This window comes from Grampus griseus (assembly GCF_964374135.1).
Source record: "Grampus griseus genome assembly, chromosome: 2".
Classification (NCBI taxonomy): Eukaryota; Metazoa; Chordata; class Mammalia; order Artiodactyla; family Delphinidae; genus Grampus; species Grampus griseus.
In genome coordinates this window covers 142,304,976-142,327,047 of record NC_139018.1, presented here as the reverse complement: position 1 = coordinate 142,327,047, position 22,072 = coordinate 142,304,976, and the positions used below count along the sequence as shown (strand labels likewise).

At 40.1% G+C, this 22,072-nt stretch overlaps 1 protein-coding gene across 2 annotated transcripts in view; it reads right to left on the bottom strand.

The window, feature by feature from the left end:
• EFL1 (elongation factor like GTPase 1) overlaps positions 1 to 22,072 on the bottom strand; it is a 136,991-nt gene that overhangs the window by 114,722 nt on the left and 197 nt on the right. Inside the window, exons 2-7 of one of the 2 annotated variants that reach the window (XM_082648564.1) lie at positions 21,291 to 21,400; positions 18,377 to 18,444; positions 16,766 to 16,850; positions 8,300 to 8,433; positions 6,364 to 6,501; positions 4,547 to 4,761 (exon numbers count right to left, since the gene is read on the bottom strand). In XM_082648564.1, the coding sequence (XP_082504690.1) occupies positions 4,547 to 4,761; positions 6,364 to 6,501; positions 8,300 to 8,433; positions 16,766 to 16,850; positions 18,377 to 18,444; positions 21,291 to 21,381 (731 nt within the window). In that variant the 5' untranslated portion in view covers positions 21,382 to 21,400. The remainder of the gene's footprint in view (positions 1 to 4,546; positions 4,762 to 6,363; positions 6,502 to 8,299; positions 8,434 to 16,765; positions 16,851 to 18,376; positions 18,445 to 21,290; positions 21,401 to 22,072) is intronic. The other variant, XM_082648565.1, reaches the window with a different exon arrangement.

The following is a 22,072-nucleotide window of genomic DNA, read 5'->3' as shown; positions in this document are numbered from 1 at the left end:
GCCCACATGCCACAACTACTGAAGCCCATGCGCCTAGAGCCTGTGCTCCACAACTAGAGAAGCCACCGCAACAAGAAGCCTGCACACCCCATAGAGGAGTAGCTCCTGCTCGCCGCAACTAGAGAAAGCCCGCACACAGCAATGAACACCCAAAGCAGCAAAAAATAATTAATTAAAAAAAATTGGAAAAAAATAAAATAAAAGGAGTGTTCTAAGAATTCAATGAAATAATTTAAGTGACTAGCTCAACGCCTAGCATATGCACACCCTCAATAGTTAGTTTCTTTCCACAGTAACTTCTGCTAGTGTAGATAATAAAAGTTGATAATGTATTTGCTCATATATGCATAATAACCTACAGATGATTCACAAGAAACTGCTGGGACAAACTAGTTTTCTGTGGGGAAATGAACTAAAAAGCTAAGGGATAGCGTGGGAGACTTTTCATTGTACGCATTTTTGTACCTTCTGAATTTTGAATTTATTCAAAGAATAAGGTTTAAAAAGTTAATTGTATATAAAATCTACAAAGAGATGCAAAACTTGCTGAACATTCAAAAATCAAGGTAATCTACTATATTAATAGTTAAAGAACAAAAATCATAGGATTATATTAATTGATACAGAAAAAGCATTTGAAAAAATTTGACACCAATTCATAGTAATAACTCAGAAAAAAAGGAGTGCAGGGGAACTTCCTTACCTTGACAAAGAACATTTACAAACAACTTAGAACTAACATTATACCTCTTGGTGGAAGACTGAAAGATGGGGAACAAGGCAAGTATGTCTACTTTCCCCACTTATTCAAACAGTGCTGGAAGTTCTTGCCAGTGCAATAAGGCAAGAAAAGAAAGGAAAATGGCACAGGACAGGAAGAAATAAAAGTTCTTATTTGCAGATGACATGACTACCTTGTACAAAATCCCAAAGCATCTACAAAAAACTCTTAGAACTAATGAATAGGTTTAGCAAGGTGACAGTATACAAGATCGACACACAAAAATCAAGTAATTATATTTCAATACAGTAGAAATGAAGATGTGAACACCAAAATAAAAAATACCATTATAATTTCTAGAAAAAAAGAAAAATTAGGTGCAAGCCTAATATAATATATATAGGACTTAAATGCTGAAAACCACAAAATGCTGATTAAAGAAATCAAAGAAAATCTGCACAATTGGAGAAACATACAGCCTCCATGGATTAGATGATTCAACATAGTAAAGGCATCAATTCTCCTTAAATTAATATACAAGTGTACCATGCACTTTCCACCAAAATCCTAGCAAAATTTTTTTTGCAGATATAGGCAAAGATTATTATAAAATGTATATGGAAAGGCACAGACCCTTGAACAGCTAAAACCATTTTGAAAAAGAAGAACGTGATGGAAATAATCCACCCAATTTCAAAACTTATTATACATTTAGAGTAATCAGGGCTATGTGGTATTGGTGGAAAGACAGACACATAGATCAATGAAACAGAATATAATACTCAGAAATAGACCCACATAAATATGTCTAACTGATTCGGACAAAGGTACAAAAACATTCAATAGAGCAGGTATAGGCTTTTCAATAAATGGTGTCAAAGTAACTGGGACACCCACAGCCCCCAAAATGAACCTCAACCCAAGTTTCACATCTTATACAAAAACTTAACTCAAAATGAATCACAGATTTAAATGTAAGAAGGAAAACTATAAAACTTCGAGAAAAAACATGAGAGAAAATATTCAGGATCTAGGGCTAGGCAGACTTCTTAATGCCAAAAGTATAATTCATAAAAGGAAAAATCGATAAATTGGACTTCCACTCAAATTAAAAACTTTGCTCTGTGAAAGACACTTATTAAGGTGAAAAGCGAAACTCTAGACTGGAAGAAAATATTTATAAAACACGTATGAGACAAAGGACTAATATCCAGAATATATAAAAAATTCTCAAAGCTCAAAAGTAAAACATAAATAAATAAAAATTAGAAAATGGGCAAAGGACTATACAACGAAGCAGGTAGTCAAGAAAATGAAAAAGCAACCTATTGAATAACAGAAAGTATTTGCAAATTATATATCTGATAAGGGGTTAATATCCAAAATATACGAAATACTCATACAACTCAATAGCAAAAAACCCAAACAATCAACTGAAAAAAAGGACAGAGGACATGAACATTTTTCCAAAGAAGACCTACAGATAGCCAACAGGTATATGAAAAGATGCTCAACATCACTAAATATTGATCATCACTATCAGGAAAATGTAAGTCAAATGACAATGAGCTATCACCTTACACCTGTTAGAATGGCTATTATCACAAAAGGTAAGAAATAAGTATTGGTGAGGATGTGGACAAAAGGAAACCCTTTGTGCACTGTTGGTAGGAAGGCAAATTGGTACAACCACTATGGAAAATATTATGGAGGTTCCTCAAAAAATTAAAAATACAACTACTATTTGATGCAGCAAGTCCACTTCTGGGTATTTATGCAAAAAACCCCCAAAACTCTTGAAAAGATATATGCACAACACCTTATTGCAGCATTATTTACAACAGCCAACGTATGGAAACAACCTAAGTGTCCACTGATACATGAATGGATAAAGATGATGCAGTATATATACACAAAACGGAATACTATTCAACCATAAAAAAGAATGCAAACTTGCCATTTCCAACAACATGGAGGGACTTTGAGGGCATTAGGCTAAATGAGATATGTCAGACAGAGAAAAACAAGGACAAATACTGCATGATCTCACTTACATGTATGATCTTTAAAAAACAAAACCAAATAAACAAGCAGCTTACAGATACAGAGAACAGATTGGTGGTTGCAAGAGGCAGGGAGTAGAGGGTTGGCGAAGTGGGTGAAGGGGGTCAAAAGGTACAAATTTCCAGTTATAAAATAAATCAGTCATGGGATGTAATGTATAGCATGGTATAGTTAATAACACTATATTGTATAATTGAAATTTCTTAAGAGTCAATCTTAAAAATCCTCATCACACACACACAAATTTTGTAACTATGTATAGTGATAGAAACTAACTAGATTTACTGTGGTGATCATTTCACAATATACAAATATTGATCATAATGTTGTACACTTGAAACAAATATAATATGTCAATTATACATGAACAAAAACAAAATGGGCAAAGGACATAAAAAGACATTTCAGGGCTTCCCTGGTTGCGCAGTGGTTGAGAGTCTGCCTGCCGATGCAGGGGACGCGGGTTTGTGCCCCGGTCCGGGAGGATCCCACATACCGTGGAGCGGCTGGGCCCGTGAGCCATGGCCGCTGGGCCTGCGCGTCCGGAGCCTGTGCTCTGCGACAAGAGGGGCCACAGCAGTGAGAGGCCCTCATACCAAAAAAAAAAAAAAAAGACATTTCACGCAAGAGGATACACAGATGGCAAATCAGCTCATGAAAAGATTTTCAACATCACAAGCTGTTAGGAAAATGCGAATTAAAACCATAATAACATATCAGTACACACCTATCAGAATGGCTAAAAAAAGACAAGAAAAAAAATAGGAACAATACCAAATGAGGGTGAAGATGTGGAGAAACTGGATCACCATACATTGCTGGTGGGAATATAAAATGGTACACCAGTTTGACAGTTTTCTTTAAAAACTAAACACACAACTACCCTATGACTCAGCGAATGCCCTTCTAGGCATTCATCCCAGAGAAATGAAAACTTATGTTCACATGAAAACCTACAGATGAATGCTTACAGCAGCTTTACTCATAGTAGTCCCAAACTAGAAAAAACCCAGATATCCTTCAATGGGTAAATACTCAAACAGACGGTGGTACAAACACACATGGAATAGTACTAAGCAATAAAAAGGAACCAACCAGTGATGATGCACGTAACAACTTAAGATATGTCTCTAAAGAATTATTCTGAAAATCAAATCCAGAAAAGGTTACATATTATTCAATTACATTTCTATAACATTCTTGAAATGACAAATTATAGAAATAGAGAAGAGTTAGTCATTAAGGAGGGGCTGGAACTCGGAAGGAAGTGGGTGTGGCTATATTAGCGGAACATGAAGGCTCTTCATGGTGATGGATTATATCAATGTTAATATCCTGGCTGTGATATTACACTACAGTTCTGCAAGATGTTACCTTTGGAGGGACACAAGGTAAAGGAACAAGAGAACTCTCTGTATTCTTTCCTATGACTGTATGTGAATCTACAATATCTCAAAATAAAAAGTTTAATTAAAAAATCAATTGGATAGGGGCTTCCCTGGTGGCTCAGTGGTTGAGAGTCCGCCTGCCGATACAGGGGATGCGGGTTCGTGCCCCCGTCTGGGAAGATCCCACGTGCCGCGGAGCGGCTGGGCCCGTGAGCCATGGCCGCTGAGCCTGCGTGTCCGGAGCCTGTGCTCCGCAACAGGAGAGGCCACAACAGTGAGAGGCCCACGTACCGCCAAAAAAAAACAAACAACAAACAAAAAAAAAATTGCATATAAAATCCACAAAGAGATTTAATTACATTGAAACACTTACCCAAAGCCCCACCCATCTATTGCACTTGTAAATACTACATTTCCCTGGTCTGGAGAGAAGTAAAGGTGAGAATCATCCGTGTCCTCCAAGCCAGTGCTCCAGTCATACACTTGCTCTCCTTGCTCAGAATTTGGATTCACTTGCGATTCAGTCTCTCTCTCTGCTCTTTCTTCTAGCACTTTAGAAGTAAAAAGAGCTCCTGTGAGTGCATTAATCTAGGAGAGATGGTAAAATGGCAGAATGTCATTCAGATGCTTTGCACGCCCACGACAGGAGACACACTGTCTAAGCCTTGCTAAGCCTAGAATCGTAAGGCACAGTTTGAGCTCATATTAAGCACACATGGATGGCGATGACGTTTATAGCAATCATTAACTTATATGCTATCAACCCATGCTTTTCACACCCAGCAAAGCTAAGTTGGAAGGCTTTTGAAAGGTCATTTTTGTGCTCAAGAGTTGAAAGCAGACACTAATCTGTCATATCTTCAACTTGTTTTCCAGGACCAAGGCCAGGTGTCACTAGAACTCATGGTTTCCAACCCCCACAATCTTCGTTTATAACCTTAGTCAACTCCCTCACCATTTCTCACAGCAGATGTTTGAACTGTTCGCCCCTCTCTTCAGGCCCTCTTCCTGACCTCTAACGCCCAACTATTTTCAATCTCAAGTAGTTAATCTTATTTCCTACCTCCAAGAGAAAATGGAACCTATTATTCAGAAATCCTGCAAGCTCGCAATAATTCAACCTATAGGTCCATCTATATCTACAATTACCACTGGCCCTTCTCCTTCCACTGCAGGGTGGGAGTATTTCATCTGTACCCATCCCTGACTATCTCTTCAGGGAACTAGATCCACTGATCCATTCTTTTTCACTGCTCTACCTTTATCACTTCCTTTCTTTAGCAAATAAATATTCTCAAGTTGGTCACATCAATGATACTCCACCATCTTGAAGAAGACATTTCAAACCTCCATGCATGGCATACAAGGTTCACCATAATCTAAACCCTACACTCCTTTCTATTAGCGCCTCTTATCACTACTTAACAGGATCTAATTCTTCAACTATAATAAATAATTTGCAGTTCTTTTAATGAAATATTGTACTATGCTTTTTTTCCTTTATAACTCTGTATATCTCATTCCTTCTCTCTTGAAGAACTTTACCATAAGTCTCTACCTGGCAAACGCTACCTCTCTTCCATCTCAAGGCCGCTTTTTCCTAACTCTCCCTTTCCTCTTGACCCAGTCTGGGTGAAGCAGCCCTCATTTATGCTCTCAAATCACATCCAGGGGTTATCTCATTGTTCTCCAAATATCTCTTTTAATTGTCTGTCTCCCCTACCACACTATGAGAGCTTTGAAAATAGGGACTCTGACCTGTCTTTATAGTCATAATCCTTAGCACAAAGTGAACATCCAAGAATTCATTTATTCAACATATAGGTATGTTAATGTTCGCTGAATAAACGAATGAATGCTTTGGTAAAATTTCATCTAAAGACAGGTAATAAAAAAAACCAAAGAGTCTCCTAATATTGCTTCATTGTGAAACCAAACCACAGGATTTTAAACAAGAGAACATTGAAACCTATTGTCTGAGCTTTATATTCAAGGATGCTTCCAGGAGATGGAGGGGGCTCCTAAGATGACACTTGTTCTATTGCCTCTCTTCTGGTATGATGACTCTGACACATGTGAATCTAAGTAAGTGAATTTTCTATAGCAATGCCTCATACTCAACTCAGCAACTTCCTTACAACCCTTCTTTGAGCCACAATTTTTCAAATACCGAAGTAAAGGATAAAATACCTGTTCTAAAATATTCTTGAGGTGAGAATAGGCCTCCTGTGGGGTGAATTTCAGTTCCACTATCAAGCGATCTATCTTATTAATCACTAAAACTGGACGGATGTTTTCGAGCCAGGCTTGTCGCAGAACTGCCTGTGTCTGATTAAAAAAGAAAGGAAAATGTAAAGCTCATGACTTGAAATAAGTAAAGCACATTAGAAAATTCTGATTAATAAGCAGCTCATTTCCATACTCCTTGATCACAACTCAGACCATGCCAGTCAGACACAGGTGTTCACCAGACATTCACAAAGTATATAACACAGAAGCATAGAACTACAGACAAGAAACTGTCCTTGCCTTTATGGAACCGTCAATTTATTTAAGAAGGATAAATAAAATTATGTAAAAGACAGTGAACAGTTTTGTGGAATTATACACACACACACACACACACACAACACACACAATTTACTGAATTTTATTCAGTAAATAATCAGAAAACAAACACTCATGTTGCCAACACACAGGTCGAGCAACAGAACATTCCCCCAGAAGTCCCCTGTGTACACCTTCCTGAGCATAAACAACCTCGCAGCATTAACCACTATTCTGCTAAAGTCAGGTCTGTTCATTTTACTCGTCTTGTCAGGACACCTAAGACACTACAAAGACTAAGGCTGTGCTTCTCCAATTGGGGGACCCGGGCCCTTACAGGCTATCAGATGGGAAGTTACAGAATAATTACAGCATATCTTCTTGGAATTATCAAATTGTCTCCATTTCTACAAGAAAACCTCATTTAATTGTGCTTTTGCTTTATTGTGCTTCACAGATGTTGCATTTTTTACAAACTGAAGGTTTGTGTCAACCCTGCATCAAGCAAGTTTATTAGCACCATTTTCCCAACAGCATTTGCTCACTTCATGTCACTATGTCACATTTTGGGAATTCTCACAATATTTTACATTTTTCATTATTCATCTATTTGTTGTGGTGATCTGTGATCAGTGAACTTTGATGTTACCATTACAACTCAGTGAAGGCTCAGAAATGGTTAGCATTTTTTAGCAATAGAGTATTTTTTTAATTAAGGTACATACATTTGTTTTTTAGACATAATGCTATTGCATACTTAAGAGACTTCAGTATACTGTAAACATAACTTTTATATGCACTGGGAAACCAAAACAAATTCACGTGACTCGCTTTACTGCGATATTCATTTTACTGCACTGGCTCAGAACCAAACCTGCAATATCTCAGAGGTATGCCTGCCATTTAAACCGTTCCTTATTCTTTTTAAAAAACATTAAAACAAATAAGGGCATTTAAGAACTAGGACACAAAGGTGACAACATTTTTAAAGATAACACATAAGGTTTCAAAGAAAAATTATTTTAAAAACTGAATTTAGAAAGCCACTCTGAGTTTCACGTCGACCGGAGTTACATGTTCACTCTGGCCTTAGGGGTGAACTTTTTGAACTTTGGTGGGAAAACGAAGAAAGTCTCGGTTAAGGATCTGGAAGAGTAAGAGGGGGGAGGAGGAAGGCAGAGAGACAGCGTGTGTAGGGGGGGAGGGGGGCAGACTGACAAACCAACAGAAGAGACTCAGTATCTTGCTATCAATTACCTCTCACAGTTCAGAAACTTTTCCACTGGAGTGAAACCTCCAGACCCTCCTAAACACCTCTCCCATTTTTGCTGAGTCCCTCTCCAAGACGACATGACAGACACATCAAGGCACCTTAAAGTCATTCTCTCTACTATCCCTTCAAAACTTGGGGGATTTAACTCCATCACAGACCAGAACACTACCAAAAGTGAAATGGAAAACCAGCTTTCTGATGGTCAGTGAAATGTCTCAAGTGGCACAGAGTCATCGGCAGTCAGTTCCTCTTCTCTCCTCCCACCTTCTTTAACCAGCTAAATATTTCCATGTTACAATCCACTACCTGTGGACAGACCCCTTCCACAGCATCCACTACAATGATGCACCCGTCACAAATGCGAACAGCCGTCGATACTTCTGAGGAGAAATCCACATGTCCTGGAGAGTCTATCAGATTAATCAGGTACTCCTCCTCACCTGAAATGAAATTGGAAGACACACACTTTCAGTTGTGCAGGTATACAGTACTCTTCCTCAGGCAACCCAGAGTAAGAGAGCTTCTAAGAAATGACTGAATAAAGCTAAAGAAGACAAAAGCCAAAATGGTAGCTCAATCAACAGCCACCATTCCATTTTACGAATTCCCAACAATGGAACTATCAATTCCAAATAGCACTGGTATAAAAGGTTAAAGGATTTTATTATTCTAATAATCTAATAACCACTTATCAAGAGCTACTGTGAGCCAGGCACTGTGCTAAACACTTGTGCTAATCACACATGATTCCGCCCTTAAAATATCCATACAACATAAACATTCCTCTACTCACTGTGCAGATGAGGAAACTGAGACTACAAGAAATTAATGGAAAAGACACAAAGCAGGTGGCCAACAACTTCCCTACAACTTCTCAAAGAGCAGTGTGTGAATATGCGCAGCAAGACTTACAGTCAATTCGAAGTCACAAATTTAAAGAGCAGCTACTGTGTGCCAAGCAGTGCGCTATGTGCTTTCACATTTGATATACTGTATTCTTTAATCCTCACAACAAAGTTGTAAGCTCAGAGCATGACTCATGCCTATGTGTCCTGTTTTAGCTCTGAAGGTCTCACATCCCATCAAACGCCAACGTCAGTCCCACGTCCCACTAAGCCCTAAGTCAGTCCCAGGCAAACCAGAACTACTGGCCACCCTAGGTTACAGAGACATCATATTATCAATAAAACATAATTAAGTAAACTAGCCAGAAAACCGGTCGTTCATTAGAATTCTACACTCATTCCCCATTCACTGCTAAATTTGATACAATTCTCTTTTAATGGCATAATAATTACTTAAATGATCAAACACCTGAATATACCGATACTTTACTTCTGCTCCTCCTCTTAACTCAGTGTTTTTCAACTTTTGTGTGCTCCAGAACTACTACAGGGCTGAATGGTAGAACTTATGGGGCCATTTAAAGGAATTCCCCAAGTGTGAGGTTAACAACTTGATGATCTGATTAGTGCCCTGTGTGACACTGATAACGATAAAACAACAACACTGCAGTAACCGAAGCCAGAGCTCACATTTGTGAAGTGCCTATCTGGGCACTATCTGGCACAGTTCTAAACATTTTATGGACGTTATCTAATGTTTACTTACAACAACCCTTGCAGTAGTTACTACCATTAGGCCAAGTTTACAGAGCAGGAAACTAGGGCACGGAAAAGTAAAATATCTTTCTGAGGAATATCCAGCTAGAATCCAACTCTAAGGTAAATTGCCTAAGGTCAAAAAATGGTAGAGTTAAAGTTCAAACCCAGCCACCTCCAAAGTCATACTTTTCCCCACTATCCTCAAGATGGCATATATTTAATCTCACATGCCAAGATTCCACTAGTAGAGAATTTCTGAACAATAGGGTAAGGATTCCAAAATGCAATGGGCTCAGTGGGAAAGACTGCCATCAATCAGCAAGACTGCCTTCTTCAATACCACTCCTTCCCCTGCTTCCTCTTTTCATGCAAATGGCTTTGTAAGGAATTCTGGCTCTGATGCACCCACCAGGGAAGACTCCAACCAGAGAGGACTGTGGACATCTCTAAACAAAGTCAAAGAACCAGTGCCCTGGAACAATGGCCCCCGTGTGCCTCCTTAATTGAGTCTTTTACTGTCAGGTCTCACAGCACCAGTCTCACAGCTACCCTGCAGGATAAGCACCAGGGTCCCAACCAAATAAACCAGAGAAAATGAGCAGTGCTACAAAGGCTCAGAGTTCTATCCACTCCCATCACAGAAAACCAAAGGTATGAGATTCCTGAAATCATTCAGCATTTTTGCAGCCCAACCCTTCATATCATAAACATGCTAAAGCCCCCAAAAGGGAAGAGATCTACCCAAGGTCACAAAAGCAGTTGCAAGACAGAAACACACCCGGGTCTATCTACCACTTAGTCACTTCCTAGGAAGGTCACAGATGCCTCTACACTTTGCAGCTGAGGAAACAACACTTGTTTGTTCATTTGGCTAAGAACCAGAATAAGAAACCCCGGAGTGAAAAAAGACTGATGTTCACTTCCTGGAACCAATATAAACCGCTGCAACCTACTCGGAACTTCTCTATGTTCACATCACCCTGGAGAGAAAGTCAGAGATCAAGGACCAACTACCTTTCATTCAATTTCACATGGCTAATATGGGCCATTGCCATAAGGCATGGGGCCTATTGTCAGAGCAATACGGTAACAGCAGCGCACCTTTGACTAACACTTCGAGTGACACAGAGAGACACACACACACACACACACACACACACACACACACACACACACGAGATGAGAGACTTAAGCATGCTTAAAAGCTGACAGTTAGGCACCAGGACAAAGGAGATAAGTACAGAGCACAAGTCTTTCACAGTGACAGGAGGCAAGCAAAGGTACTAATAATGTTACATTTTGAGGGGCAGTGGCAGATAGAGAATTCTCCCACTTTCTGTAAAACAGAACATAAAAATGCCTGCTGAGATTGTGGGAGAGGGACCGAGAGGTAGACTGGAAGAGACTAGAAGGTTTAGGAGAGCTGTTGGAGAGAATGAGCAAGGCCCGACAGACAACATAGTGGAAGTCTGCCAGCAGCCCAAGGACCAGCCGAGAACCCAGCCCAAGTATAAGGAGAAAAAAGTGTAGAGAGTTAGCTCTATCAAGGGTTACAGTTTTACTGGGAGGACAGAAGGTGAAGCAAGCAAACTGAGGACCTTGGCAAGACTGTCAGCAAAAAGACAAATCTGGGTTGTGTGAGGCAGGAAGTAAATGACGGACAGTGATGAGGCTCAAGAGACTGAAGGGCTTTCTGAAGTCAAAGAATGGCTACCTCGCTACACAGGCAAGAGAGCTGGGAAGAGTAAAGATGGTGGAGAAGGGAGTATTTGAATTTCAAATGTCAAAGATGAATAGTTGTGGATGATGCTAAAATCCAGCAAGTAGCCACGCCAGAGGGAGGGTGAAGTGGAGATCTACACGTCACTATTGATGAAGCCATGCCGTTGGAGAGGTCATTTTCAGAAATGGTAAAAGCTACCTTGGTGGATTTGGGCAAAAAGGAAAACAATGAGCCAGGTGCAAAGTCATTAGTGAACGGGGACTGGGGACTGTAACCGGGAGGTGACAGTGGTAAGAAAGGGTCGAAAATAACTGGATGGACAGTAAGAGTCTCAAAGGAGATGGAGTTTTAAAGCAAGGGTGGAAGAATTAAGCTTTGAACCAGAACTAGTGAACAAGGGGAACAGCAATCCCATGTCCTAACCCAGAGACAGATGGAGCATGAAAGAATGAGAAGCACTCACTTGAAAGAAGGACAAGAAAAGCAGTGTCCTCAGAAAACAGCCAGCAGGAGGAGAGGGGAACAGCAACAAAAGATGTTGCGGATGCAGGGGTTATTTCTTTACCTTGGGATGTTTTCAGAGAAAGTTTTGAGAAGGAAGGGAACAGTGAGAGGTTGAGGGCAGAGGAGGTATCAGAAGCACAGAGAAACATGGGGAAGAGATTGCTGAGAGGCCAGATCACAGGACTTCCATCTTGGGTGGTGACCAAAGACAACAGGGATGCGGGTAATGGTGGCCACAAGATGTCTGTAAGTAGTCGCAGCAATCCCTGGTGGACAGGACACATTTACACTTGAGGGGGAATCAGCCGTGGCCAGGACTGACTGATTTCCAAAGACTCCTGGTGCAAACGAGGAGTCTGCAAACGTAATTACTTGGCTCCCAGGACTACTACCACATGCTAACTACTCTGTCTTCAGGGGAGTTTCTTAACCCCTGTGAACTCCATTTTGCACACATGTAAGATGAGGATAACATCCATCTCACAGGATTGCTGTGAGGATTAAACAAAATCACGCATATGAAGCAGCTGGCTCAGAATCCAACTATCGTGCACCCATTTTCTTAGATCTGGCATCAACTGAATGCTTCACAGAGTAAAGCATTCATTATGTTAAGAGGAAATAATCTGATCTTTAGTCAGACAAGGGACAATGGAACCCTTCCCTCCCAGCCCTGGTCCCAAAGGAAGAGGACAGAAATCAGAACCTCGGGTTAACGTTCACATATCTGGAAGGGAAGGGAAGTGACTGATACGTGTTGGCCTTGTGTGAATCTGGATGGCATGAATCAGTTTCCCCACGGCCTAGTCTTAAGAGATTAAGACCAGAGAGCCACAGAGTTGAAACCAACATGTGTGTAAACTGTCCACTTGCCCACAACCACAAAGCCCTATGGAGGTGTTTACAAAGAGGTGACCTGCACATGGATCTCTTTGCAGAAAGTCCCGCCATATCCTTGGTCTCCACGTTTGGAGTACATCCAAGCTACTGTGGCTGCCACCTGGGTAAATACTGAGTATCCCACTGAACCAGGCTGTTAGCTAGTAGCACATATGCCTGAAGTACGAACTGAAAGCCTGTAAGTTATAGCCCACTGCAATTTGTTCTACATAGTGCTTTACAAATTTTTAGTAAGTTGCCAGTATTTTAAAAATTGGAGGATTTTACCAAAAATCTTGATGCCAACTTTTCTTGATAAAAAAAAACAAAACAGAAAAATACAGGCATCAGTCAGCTGCAGCTGACTAGCACTAGCCCCCAGCCAGGTAGTGGGGGGTGTTTCATGGGTGGGCAGAGTCTGCTCTCTAGCTCATAACAGTCCCACCCAGACCGCCTCATTCATGCAGAGCTGTTGACACCAGCACCGCGTCAAGAACTAATAATATAGTACTTAATAATCAAATTAGACTGGTGTTGGAATAAGTAGTTAACTCTTTGGGGGGAAATTTAAGTTAGACATCTACCTCACAGCTTGCATGTATACACATACATGTGAACAATTATGGTAGGATTAAATGTAAAAACTGAAAGTATAAAAGAACTGGTGGTAAACTAGAAGTAATTTTTATTTCAGTCTTGTGTTTTCATGTATATTCTACAACATACTGAATTTTCTATAATACATATAAACTTGTAAATTTATTTAAAATTTTTAAAAAGACGAGTTAGAATGAAAAATTCATTTCAGAAGTTCTGCAAGAGCAATATTCGCTCACAGGTATAAAGAGTAGGTAGAAATGACAACAATAGGCCTTCTGACAACAATAGTCCAGGAATTTCTAAGTATTTAATCCATCTGAATACATTTCTCTCATCTACAGTTGCATCCTAGGTTAAAGGATTCAAAGGTGTTACAGCCTCTTAGGATTTTTTATAGTATGCATATTGGCATTGGGATTATTTCCTAACTCTTGAAATGACCAGATAAATGTATAGTATCCTTGTGGGAAGGGCACAAAGAGAGGTGGCTAAGAAATAGGAAAATAACAAGATTTAACAATATGGTCCCAACATTTGTACCAAATTTTAGTCACAAATGGAAAGATGAGAGAGGCTCCATTTTCTCAAGGAAGAACTGGGGCCCTGGAAAACGCTAAAATAAGAATATCACCTTGATGGTTTTCAACACTCTATCTGTAATATGCATAGTTTTGGTACGCTTATTTGTTTACCTTAAATGAGAAAAATACCTTATCTTTCAATCCATGTGAGGATTTGAAAAAATTTTTGAAAGCTGGTTAAATTAAGAGTCAAAACAAGAAAGCACTTCATTAACATTTAGTACAGAGATCCTCAACTAACAGGGCATTTGGAAGGGGCATGGGAAGGAGGGGAAGAAGTGGTAAACACAAAAATCACCTGTGGAGTTTCTTCAACCATCACGTTTCCCTCCTCCAGAAGGGAGACCTCCTTCAGGCTGTCCCACCTTCACAGCAGGAAACGCCCCATTCCAGAGAGTCAACGCTGAGATAAGGATGAGAATATACCTCATCTCTCGGATGTTTTGAGAACATGTCTCAGTCAACATCCCCAACTTCCATCCCCATTTTGCAGATGTGGAAAGCAAGGCTCTAACTGTCAAGTGTGGTGACTGCCTAACCCACAGCCCCTTCTAGGCCATCACGGTCACAAAGAAACATGTTGAATACTTTATGGCTCCACTCCAATCACCACTGATCAGACTAGGAGATGACCATCCAACCACAGACTGGCAGTCCATAGGTGCAACCTCTGCCATAGTCTGGCATCAAAAGACAAGCTGAGCAACATCCTGCTCTTGAGATGTATGCTCGTAAACGTAGGAGAAAGCAGCAGTAAGCAACAGAACTAAGGGAAAAAAACGGGAGCTGACAGGAGGGGTCAGGGAAAAGGGAGTTCATGAAGATGGAGGCACTAAGGGTAGGCAAAAGCTATAAAACAGAGAAAAGACTTACAGGGTAAAAACAGATAAAACAGAGAACTCAACCCAAGGATGACAGGGGAGTTCCAGAGGGAAGATCCGTTAACTTTTACTGATGGTCTCTAGAGCCATCCTGGATCCAGAATCAACAGCTGCCTTCACTTTCTTTGAGATGTCACTCCAATAACGCTCCTGCTTTTGGATTTTCATGAATATTGTTTCCAGTATCATTTCACACATATTCTGTCAATAAGCCATCCCACCCCATCCCAAGCTAGCTTAAGCCTCTGCTCTGTGCAATCAAGAAAGTATATCTAGGACAGTCTGAGAGCAAGTTACCCAAGGTCATACAGTTCAACAAAATAAAGATTAGACCATTCAATTCCCTGGGACCTATAGCCATTTTCCTGCAACACTGTACCACAAAGACAAAAGGGAACTGCAGTGACTGAAGGTCATGATACATAAAGTAAACCTTAATAAAATGGTTTAAAAAGGGGTGAAGGAACTGGAGACAAAGTCCAGAGAGCAACTAAAATTGACACTAAAGTAATCTTCAAATGAAAACAGACTAATGAGTGTGGAGAAAGGAAGGCTACAAATGTCTTGAACTCTATAAAAATACGGAGAGAAAAGAAATAAACTGACCACTGACCCATTCACTGGATCACAGAATGACAACGTCTAAAAGGTGAGAGGTAGATTTTAAAAAATAAGGTATCAGTTTAAATACTAAACACTGGGAATTCATGTACCTAAAAGCTTCAAAACTGGTTTAGTTCAAAAACACTGTAAGACTGACCTCAAAGAGAACAGTCATGTCCCACATAGTACAACCCTTGGTGTCAGTGCCAGAGATATGAAGGATAAATCACAGGTCAGTCCATTAGGAAAATGAAATATAGCTTTATTATTTTCTTCTAGTTATAAAAATTCACATTTTGTGTAAAATTTCCAAACAGTGCAAAATAAATATTTTGAAACGTGTAAGTTTCACATAATCCAGCCACTAATAACTACAGTTAAGGTTCTGGTATGTGTCCTTCCAGACATCTTTATCTATATACATAATATATTCTTATTACTAAAACACATTCATATCTTATAAGTATTTACTCTGCAACTTGCTTTTTGTCTCCTACTTTACCTTTTCTATATAATTACATATAGGTCAAACAGTTGTTTGAACAGCTGAATAGCATTTCACAGCATGGATGTATCAGTTTACTTAACTATTTTCCTTAACTATGTAAGGTTGTTGGTATTATTTTCCCTATTACAAACTTCTGAGTGAATGTCAATGAACATATATCTCATGTGCTTGTATGACTGTTTCTGTCAGATAAATCCCTAGAAGTGTTACTGTCAAAATGGCATCCTGGGGCTCCCCTGGTGGCGCAGTGGTTGAGAGTCCGCCTGCCGATGCAGGGGACACGGGTTTGTGCCCCGGTCCAGGAAGATCCCACGTGCCGTGGAGCGGCTGGGCCCGTAAGCCATGGCTGCTGAGCCTGCGCGTCCGGAGCCTGTGCTCCACAACGGGAGAGGCCACAACAGTGAGAGGCCCGCATAACGCAAAAAACAAAATAACAAAAGACAACAACAAAAAAAATGGCATCCTGATCTGAGGATAAAAACTATAGTGATTATGGCAATGCGTACACAGTCAAGTAAATAAGACTCTAGATCTAATAGGCAGGCCATAGGACAGAAGGAGGACCTAGCAAGGAAATGGGACAGTAAGGCTGAACCAGCAAGGTCCTAAGACTCCAGACCTTCCCTCTGAAGAAATCTATACAATCACCTGAGTGGATGGGGACAAGTGTGAGCTGCCAGTTCTTCTGCTCTCAAGCCAGTCAGAGGTCCCCGTCTGTACTCAAATGTGGACAGCCTGACTCTGATCTGACAACAGATCATCTGGAAAGGCCAGAATGAAATTTGTGGAATGTAAAGCAAAAAACCTGAGGCCTGAAACTAATTCAGGAAGAGAAAGAAGGACACAAAAGATACAAAACCATTGTTCTTTAAAACACAGATCGATTTACCTTTTGCATAATGTAGTGAAATGGCACTGGATTTCATAGTGATCCCTCGGACCTGTTCATCCTCTCTGCTGTCCATGTACCTTAACTGTAAAAATGCAACATATGCATCCGTATTTCCCAATGAATTAAAATGTAATATTAAAACGGACTGATTTGGATTTTTGTTTTAAATACTTAAACTTTTAGGCTTATTGCCATGAAGTTGTTCGTTATGTCCCATTATTACCTTCTTAATCTCTGCAACATTTTTCTTTCCTAGTACCACTTATTTCTTCCACCTTTCCTTTCTCCTGATCAATTTCTAACTTTTTATCAGTTGTAATGCAAGACAATCACAAACTGTTTACATTGCTAGTATTTTTTTTAATAGGCTTTATCTTTTTAGAGCAATTTTAAGTTTATAGAAAAACTGACTGGAAAGTAAAGAGGTTCCCAAGCATCCCCTCTCCTCCTACACACACAGTTCCCCCTATTACTTACATTTTATATTAGTGCGTAGTGTGGTACATGTTACAATTAATGAACCAATATCAATACACTATTATTAATTAACGTCTATAGCTTACATTAGGATTCAATCTTTAAATGTACTATGACGTGTCCACCATCACTGTATCATATTTGTTAGCTGTATTAATCTTTTTGAAGAACAAACTGTGGCTTCATTGATCTTTTCTAATTCATTAATTTATGGTTTATTATTTCCTTTCATCTACTCACTTTAGAGTTATTGTACTTTTTCTCACTTCTCAACTGGGAAAAATAAAAGCACTTTATTATTTCATTCAACCCAGTTTTTTTAGCCTTCTATAGACAGTATCTTCGGCCAGATCCCCACCCAACGTGCCTCAAATGCCCAAGTCTTCCTTCAGTCTCTTAGGTCTACTTTTTTAATTCAATTTTGCTTCTCTACCTCCTCTTCTCTATATTACCAGTCACCTGATAAATCCTACTGACTATATCGTCACCTGATTACCAGTCACCTGATAAATCCTACTGACTATATCGTAAATTCACTGAAGGGAGGAACATCTCTATCTTTCTACTGCAAATAAATTATTCCAATTTCTTTCAGTTCACAGTTAAAAACAAAGGTCTCTATCATTTCATTTCCTAAAACATGATCTTCCTTCGTCATGACCCTCAAGCTTCAGAAGCCTTCCTTTGGTACTTAGGTTAGCCTTCAACGTCTTTGTAATCTGATACATTTTTTCTACCTGCACCATTTTCTCTCTCAGTATAGGCAAACGTTCCACTCAAATCAAGCACAACCCACAAATTAGCCTTCATGCATTTTATCCACATTATTTCCCACCGTGAAGCATCTCTTCCACCTGTGAAATTTTCCACAATCATGCGAGGTTATCAAATGATTGGTTGCAAAAACTCATTCTTGCACTTATAAAATATTCATATAAAGTAACATAAAGCAATATAGAAATAACTTTTTCTCAACGATCTCTTTTATCTTGCTAAATGGACTGGCAGCTTCTTAGATGCATGAACTATGCTTCATACTTTTTCGATCTTTAAGAACACAACTAAGGACTCATCACATTGTAGATTTGCTAATACTAACTGAAATGCAAGTATATATCAAATATAACATACCTTGCCTGCCAGGCGGCTGGAGATAATGCCATTGCTAGATATAAGACAGTCAGCCAGAGTAGTTTTTCCTGTTAAAGTAACAATATTAATTTAAATCGATTTCTTTTTTTTAAAGGGTGAAGTAGGTAGATTGTATCGACAAATTTAACAACTAACCATAGAACTGGTTTAGCAAATATTTCCTGTTTACCTCTACTAAGTGAAGCAAGATACAACAGGCATTTTAATTAGAACTTTGAACAAAACGTCATCTGGAAGGACACAGATTCCAGCACTCCACAGTGCTGTAATCTGTATCGCCAACCCTGCGGATCAACCTCACTTTAAAATCCGTCAAGCAACATTTATTTTTAAGGACAGAAAAAATGTTTTTAATTCAGGCATAATTTACACAGAGCAAAGTGCACAGACTCTTAAGTGATAAGAAAAACCACTGTGCCAATCAAAATATAAAACGTCTGACAAACAACTTGTACAGTACTCAAATCTGTCCGACAAAGAATTTGATCAAGTTTATTGTAACTATTACATCAGTCATCAGATATCCATAACTGTGTCCAGGCGTATAAACTTAAACTTTTTTTTTTTTTTTTTTTGGGCGGTACATGGGCCTCTCACTTTTGTGGCCTCTCCTGCTGCAGAGCACAGGCTCCGGACGCGCAGGAACCCAGCCGCTCCACGGCATGTGGGATCTTCCCGTACTGGGGCACGAACCCGTGTCGCCTGTATCGGCAGGCGGATTCTCAACCACTGCGCCGCCACGGAAGCCCTAAACTTAAACTCTTGATAGCTCAGCGTGACAAAAGGATAGCACAGCAATCATTTTTTCCTCTGGATGATATACTGGGTAAAACATCACCAAAAAACAATGGAACATTATCTTTTGCCATATTTCCTCATGTATGGCCTCAGCTGGCTTTGGCCAGTTAAACTGTCTGAAGAAAATACCCATTTGGCAAAGAAATTCATGAAATTTACCCATATCTCCTACTGTTTGCAAGCCAATGGAGGGCATCAGCTACACTGCAGTGACCAATGCTACCTAGTATCCAAACATAAACCCAGGAATCTACTCTAATAATAAAAGAAATTCTTATGATACTCAAGTACCCATTTGGAACTTTAATACTGTATTACGTGCTTGTCATGTAAATATTATGTATTAGCATATAACCCTAGAGCATCACTTTCCTGCTTCCAATGGAGTAGAACATTCTAAGTACGGAGAGCATATATCCCCCCAAATGCAAGTGTCAAGAAAGCAGCGACTTTGCTTTATTCACAACTGTATCTCTAGGACCAGAACAAGGCTTGGCATATAAGAAACATTCAATGAATTATCTGTTGAATGAATAAATGAATCACAGGTTTTCTAGGATAGTATTATCTTAACATACTTTTAAATGGTAAATTTTAAAGTAATTTGCTGTACACACACATGCCACTGACTTGCCGCATGATTTAATTCACAAAGCAAAAAAAATACTTTTGTCAAACATCATGTCCTCAAAACATGAGCAGCATAATTATAGAAACTCATGGGGTAGGGTTAGCCACCAGATTTGTATACAAAACTCATTCTCAGTTGCCTTCACCTACAAAGTGATCCATCACCTCTCCCTCTAGTTCCCGTAACTACTTCACTTCAACTATTTTACCAATGGCAATAGCCACCTAACCTCTTTTCTGTCCTTCAATCCATCCAAAACACTCTCACCGGAGCATTCTTACTAAAGTACTATTTGATTACAACATCCCTGCTTTATTCTGTTCTCCCAATGTGTCCCTATTACCTAATAATAAATGCCAATGATCATCTTCATGATAAAGCATGTACCTGCCAAGGGCTTCTCCTTATCATCATTTAATCCTCACAATGCTATAAGGTAGGTTTGGTTTTTATTCCAGTACACAGAGGCTGTATACTGAAGCTCAAAAAGGCAAAGTAACTTGAAATGGAGTTTTGAACTCAGATTGTCTAACTCCAGAGCTGGAGCACTTAACCCATATCCTTGTGCCTAGCTGGCATGAAGGGCTCTTTAAGATACAGCCCAGCCTACCTCTTCACTTTTCTCTCTTACTCCCTCACCTTCAGGATGGTATATAGGTTTTATTTCACACTCCCAATCCTATCACTTTGCTGTGGCTACGTGAACTAAGAAGGAGTCTGAAACCAAGCGCGGGCTTAGCAGGAGGCAATGCTGTGGTATGAAAGCAATGTCTGTGAGAAGCTAAGCGCCATGCATCCCTGTCCCCCTCTCATGTCCCGTGCTTTGGTCACATACATTTCATTCTCCCCTTGCTGACATTATTCCCACTTGAAATGTGTGCCCCCATCTGCCATCTTGAATCACCCGTCCGGGGGGTCATCTCTAACACTGTTATAAAGCCCTTTTCTTAACCCATTACTAGCTTCCCGACCCTCCAGTTCTCTCAACCCTTAGAGTCTACTTTTTGCCTGCCTCACGTTGTGCTGCCTCAACCCCCAAATCACCTCTCTATATAGCTGGGCTGGTGCCCTGTGCATAAATCCTTACCTTCTGACATAGCTAGCAAAATACCTCGAACTTAGCAGATGTTCAATAAACATCGGACGAGTTAAATAGAATCACATAACACAGGTTCTGAGGACATTATGTCAAGGCTACAGACGTATTATATTACAAAGCCATTTCAAAATACTTGACAAATACTAAAAAACTCAACTTCTCGTTTAAAAGACAACAAAATATACTACATAGAAGAATAACAATCACTAGTTAGCTGTGTTCCTCCCACAGCAAAGTTTTAAAGGAAATAAGACTTGCCACTTAGCAAGCATCACTCTCAACTGCCCACAGCATCACTCCACTGACACGTGTGGAGACACACCCCCTTAATTACTGAAAATAAGCCATTTAGAAAGGATTCTTACCATGGTCAACATGAGCCAAAACACAGATATTCCTGATGTTAGCCGTGTTCTTCTGGAGTTGAATCATCTTATCCAAACTGTTCAGCACCATGGTCACTTATTTCCTGTGACTAATAGGTAAACATGTATTACAAATGGCTGAAGATCGGGGCGTTAAAAGATAAAAGTGTCTACTGCTGGGAGCTGACAAGACTTCTCGAGTCCCTTAAAGTAATAACCCAACGGATGCTTACTGAAGGGACAGACCCATCCAGGCCCAAGTCCAATTTGAGCACTTCAACAAATACTGTACCACGACTGTACTTGCGGAGTTTACTCATCCTTCCGGATCGGCCCTTTGCGATGAATCACAAAGTTCGTGGGGGTTGGGTGCACAGTGACACCTGGAACTCTGCCCCGTACTGTGTACTCGGGCATTATTTCTCCAGGTCAGTGATTACATACTGGAAGGGTCTTATGCAGGAGGGAGAGAAGATGCCGATATCTCTCTCTTCCCCTGCTCGATCCTTTTCCAAGCCTCTCCTATTACTCCCACTTGCTTTCACTGGAGGTAAAACACCCAGCTTCCCGACTACATTTTGGGGTCACGTGCAGGTGTACTGAACGTGTTCCATTCCTTTCCACACTGGGGAAACCAAGAAAAAACAAACCCTCAACTCTACATTCCCTTTATCCTCACTTCCTTTTTCTTTGAGAATCCCGGGTCTGCACTGAGAAACGGCCGGGCCGGCCCAGACACTACCCTCGCACGGCAGCCGCTCTCAGCCCGGGCTCGTTCCTAG